The 5,000-nt window shown below is 38.3% G+C and overlaps 2 protein-coding genes across 4 annotated transcripts in view; both read left to right on the plus strand.

Annotated features, from left to right (window-relative positions):
- Positions 1-2,540, plus strand: part of LOC114551019 (uncharacterized) — a 4,010-nt gene extending 1,470 nt beyond the window's left edge. The window contains exons 3-5 of one of the 2 annotated variants that reach the window (XM_028572104.1): positions 1,013-1,279; positions 1,774-1,926; positions 2,015-2,540. In XM_028572104.1, coding sequence (XP_028427905.1) covers positions 1,013-1,279; positions 1,774-1,926; positions 2,015-2,181 — 587 coding nt within the window. In that variant the 3' untranslated portion in view covers positions 2,182-2,540. The remainder of the gene's footprint in view (positions 1-1,012; positions 1,280-1,773; positions 1,927-2,014) is intronic. The other variant, XM_028572105.1, reaches the window with a different exon arrangement.
- A 1,259-nt stretch (positions 2,541-3,799) lies between these two features.
- Positions 3,800-5,000, plus strand: part of gart (phosphoribosylglycinamide formyltransferase) — a 16,024-nt gene continuing 14,823 nt past the window's right edge. Inside the window, exons 1-2 of one of the 2 annotated variants that reach the window (XM_028572020.1) lie at positions 3,800-3,893; positions 4,064-4,154. The gene's annotated coding sequence lies outside the window, so the exon portion shown is untranslated. The remainder of the gene's footprint in view (positions 3,894-4,063; positions 4,155-5,000) is intronic. The other variant, XM_028572021.1, reaches the window with a different exon arrangement.

The raw sequence follows: 5,000 nt of genomic DNA on the forward strand, positions 1-5,000 counted from the left end.
AGAATCCTTCCTTTGCCCCGACAGCTTAGTCGGAAGCTGTTGTGCAGAGAGCGAGCAGGGTCATTGATGATGTGCTTAGCCTTACTCAGAATTACACAACTGAGCAGCTGACATCTGGTCACACCCACCAACCCTACTCGCCTTTCTTTGTTTTCCAAACGTGCAAATCATGCCAAAGGGCAGGGTGTTCTGTAGGACAGCCTTGCAAAACATAACGATCCACATTAAGTTTCCTTAAGAAGAACATTTGCTGTTGCAGTTTTCTTTTACCTTAACAGTTGAACGTACATCAGCTGGTCATCAATCTCTATCCCTAAGTATCTGTAAGCGTTAACTCCTATGATGGGTTCATTGTTAACCTTGGCGAGTGGGACTCCTCCTCTACTACATCTCAAATCTATGATCATTTCCTTTGTTTCAGTCACATTGACCTCAAAACACCATTTAATGAAGTCCCCTACCTTCCTCAAAACCACCCAAGGATGATTTGTCAGGCTTTAGGTGCCCCACCAAGGCTGTATCATCTGCATACTTAAACCATTTCTGGTAATAAAATATGAATACATACATCATGACTTATTTATATACAGTATTAGTAGCATTTCTCAGCCGGGCCTCAGATCACAGATGCTAGCAGAGACGATAGCTTCCCCTCTGAATGAGGCTCTGCGACGCCTTGAACACATAGCAGGTTTTTCTGCCGGAGTGACAGCTGGCTGCACTGTCAACCAGGCACATTCCAACGTACCCTCTTGAATTAGACAAAGACTTTTATGTCTCTCAGAGGAGCGACTGTAATGGACTCTTTCAGCTCCGTTACACAATTTTTGCATTGACATTTCAGGCGTTTAGCTCAAGCTGTCATCACACACGTGAGGCTCTGAGTGGAAAAGAAAACACACTTTGTGTTCATTGGTCTCGGATACTACAAGTGAAATATAATACGTTTCTGTATTTCTATAATGATCTTAAAGGTGATGATAAAAAAAAAAAGGATTATAACTTCTTTTAGGTGCGACTCACGCTCAGCTCATCCGAGGAGCAGAGGAGGCCAGTAAGGGGAAGGTAATTGGTTGCTTCTTCCACCTTCACCCTCGGCGGCAGGTCAGACTCGTCCCCTGGCTCGCACGCTGGATCCAAAACGGCGCTGTTCCCGTGGCAACCATGAACATGCAGCTGGCTGTACCCGAGGGAGAGGAGGTGCCCGACGCCTGGCACCATCAGCTCATATTTGGCGTTGCACCTAATGCTGTGTTCATGACCAATCCTTTAGATGTAGGTGAGTAATTGCAAAGTAGGCCTGCACAATGTATCTTTTTTCTTTAATTTATTTTTGTTATCTTTATCGGGATATCAACTTGCGCAATAAACATTTCGCGAGGTTTTTTTTTTCGAATTAGTTGAAAGAAAATAGCAGTAGAAAACGGCACTTTAAAATGTAACCGTATTCTTTTTTTAATGGTGCTTTTTACATTCAATTCAATGTTCAATTCGTTCAGTAACATAATGTTGGAATCAGCTATATTTTAGCAGAATACTAAAAGCAGCAGAAATGAGTACACTTGAATATCTGTTTATGTATCGCAAGTCATGTTATATTCAACAACATTATCTATATATATATATATATATATATATTATATATATATATATATATATATATATATATATATATATATATATATACCTCATATCGTGCAGCCCTATTGCTAAGAAACTGCTCTTTTAGGAGAATGCTATCACCTGATATAGATGCATAAAATAATTTTTCAGTAAGTGAGGGAGAAGTGCACCGGAGACTCTGCAGTGAATCGGTGTTGCTGATTCGTCGAGAAGACGTTCTGCAGAGACTGACGCCAGATTGCTGTCTGTCCAGCTTATCGGACAACCAGTCTGACCCGCGCTGGAAAGCCCTGGATGTCGAGGGTAGAAGCAGTTAATTAGGGTTAGGGGTTTATTTATGCAGATTTTTCATCTGTTACATGTGTTTTCATCTCTATTTTCTTCCTATTAGGTCAAGTAAGGCAGATGGCCCTTGATGAGCAACAGGAACAAGATCCACCCAAGTTAACACACATCAAGATCCCCGCAGCGTACAGTTCAGGCATCACACTGTTCGCTGTACGACAGACCGAGTTAGGACAAGAACTCCTCAATGCTCCCGAACTCCCTTTGTTGTAACTGGACTGCACCTCATGGACTTAAAGCTTGAAGACCTATACATTGGGACGTGAAATATTTAAATTGATAAAATAATGCTATCGATCCTACTGAGTAGGATCAGCAGATATGCACCCTGCCAACGACTGACAAGAAACAAAAATCAATATTTATTACTCATTGTTATACAACCTCTGTTCTCTAACCTAAGCTGCACAAGCATCCTTTTGCAGCAAGTTTCTACATGTCATCAAACTGCTGAAAATATCTTCACCAATTCACTGTTATCAATGTTCATTTTTATCACTGATACCTTTTTACAATGCATTTTCAACACTTTCATGTCAGTTAATTACTTGAATAAAGTATGTTTGAATTAATGAGAGGAGTCTCCTTTTTACTACGTCTATAACATCACATAAAGCTTTCCCTCATCTGCTCCTTGCTGCATCCAGCCAATCTTATCAGCCCCTATTTGGCCACTTTACACCTTCTTCCAGTTAACTTTAGGATTGACTTTCAGAACATATTGATTTCTTTCAAAGCAATAAATGGCAGAGCTCCAGCTTATATTACAGAGCTCTTATGTCCCAATAGTCCAAAGCTTATATCAGCAGTCTAAACTCCTCTGATTGCTCCAAAGGCCACATTAAGGCACAATTAAAGAATAATATCCTGCCAGCTCACTTTTCCATACGTCAGTTCTATAAATGTTAAGATGACTATTGTCCAATGTACTGTATGTTGAAGGACACATTTGTTGCATATATAAATGTATTTGTGGTCTTTTGGACTAATTGTGAATTAGCCTGCAAAAAATAAAGTCAATTGCAATAAATTATAGGGTTATATGAAATCATAAATGGTGACCTGTGGTGGAAGAAGTATTTAGAAGCTATATTTAAGTAAAAGTAGCAAAGGCACTAAGTAAAATTACTCTACTACAAGTACAGTATAGTATAATATTGAATAGTATTATCAAGTAATAATACTATATCAGTAGTATTATTGCAAAATAGACTTTAAACCAAAGTACTCATTTTGTTATACAATTATTTTGTTTGTCTGTTTTTATTTGATGATTAATAATGTATTCCGGTGTGAGAAGCTTTTTACTGTTGTAGATGCAGATAATCTAACTACTTGTGTAGTTTAACTATTCATATTTGTTTAATGGCATGTTAGGTTTAGCATGTAATCTGCAAAGTAACTATTAATAGCTATAAATACATGTAGTGGAGTCTAAAGTGCAATATTTTCTTCAAGAATATAGTGGAGTTGAAGTACAGTAAAGTACCTCAAAATTGTACTGAAGTAGAGTACGTTAGTACATGCATGTAGTTACTCTCCATCACTGCAGTACAAAGGACAAATAACATCCTGAAAATGATAAATGTCCCAAAGTTAATGACTGGCCTTTGTTATTGTCTTATTGCACAATGAAACTAGTAGCAGACCATTTTTTTCCTCAAAGGAAGTGAATGCCAATGATTACAGTGGCTCCTTTGTTGCTGTTGTAAATGAATTAAATTTAAAAAAAAAAAAAAAATGACGTAAACATAAAAATACTTTTATTTTGAAATCGATGCGCAGAGATGTAGGCCTTTTTTTGGAACGCTGCACGCCATTGCTAATTAACTACACTTCCCATGATGCACTTGACAGTTACACCCCGCGGAAGTTGAAAAATCCCCAAACTTGTTAAAGAAAAGTAGCTTGGGCAGTAGATAAAGGTAAGCGTACATAAACGAAATGGGAAAAATTGACGACGTTGCATGTTTTATTCTATTTAGCACGTTAAGCTAACTTTAGTTAGCTAGCGCTTAGCGCTACATCATGGTGTTATTGGATCCACGTGCTGTGTGTGTGGTGTGATGATGACATACTTTGCCTCCACGGTCAGACAGCAGCCTGAGAGCAGAGCAGATACTTGTGACTGCTGTCCTGAACTGGGCTCCCGATATTTGCTGCTTCTCACGTACACTAACACACAGGTGAGTGTCAAAACAGCATGCTAGATTTTCATTTCACCAGCTGTTTATGTGCTAATGTTGCTAAAAATAAGTCATTACTGTTAATATTTGTATGCAAAAGCAGTATAAATGCATCTTACATATGCTTTACTAGCTTATACAGAAAATCCACTGATGTTAGTTGGATTAAATGAGTTGAATGTTTACTTTTTTAAGAATAGATTGCTTCAGGGTGTAGACAACAACATCCATCCTGTTGAAGTGCAGAAAAAGTGCATGTATATTTATGCATGGGCAGGCATATTGATGATACTGTACGTGGGATGCCTGTATTAACTTGGTTGGCGTATTTTACACAGTTAAGGGATTCTTACTTGATGCCCTGATTTTAGTTATGTAGTTAAAATTGCAGTGGAGTGTTACACAGTATGAAAAGATCCGAAATCAACTCCATATTGGTTATTTTGTCTTTAAGTATGCATTGTTGGATTTGATTTGCTCCCTGACGTGAGTCACATGAGTGGAGTGATTTCAATCAAAGCCAGTGATTTGACTAATTGTGGAACATGTGCACCCACTGTGCAACACTCACCCCTTTGTACTGTATCTGCTTCCAATAGTGTTGAAGAAGGCAGATTATAGACAAGGTATCTGCACATCCGGGTCTTTACTATAGTAAACAAAGCAATTGCACAATCCCCGGGTCACTACAGATTGGGTTGGTTTGTCCTCTGACCAGTGTCTTTTTGCCTGTTCTTATATTAAATGTTGAATCCTCGCAGTGTTAACATTTGGAACTTCTTTATCTTAAATTACATTTGAGGGTGAAAGTGAATAAAGTGAGTCTGTTTATTTTTAAGTTAAGGT

This window comes from Perca flavescens, chromosome 24 (assembly GCF_004354835.1).
Source record: "Perca flavescens isolate YP-PL-M2 chromosome 24, PFLA_1.0, whole genome shotgun sequence".
In the NCBI taxonomy this organism is placed as follows: domain Eukaryota; kingdom Metazoa; phylum Chordata; class Actinopteri; order Perciformes; family Percidae; genus Perca; species Perca flavescens.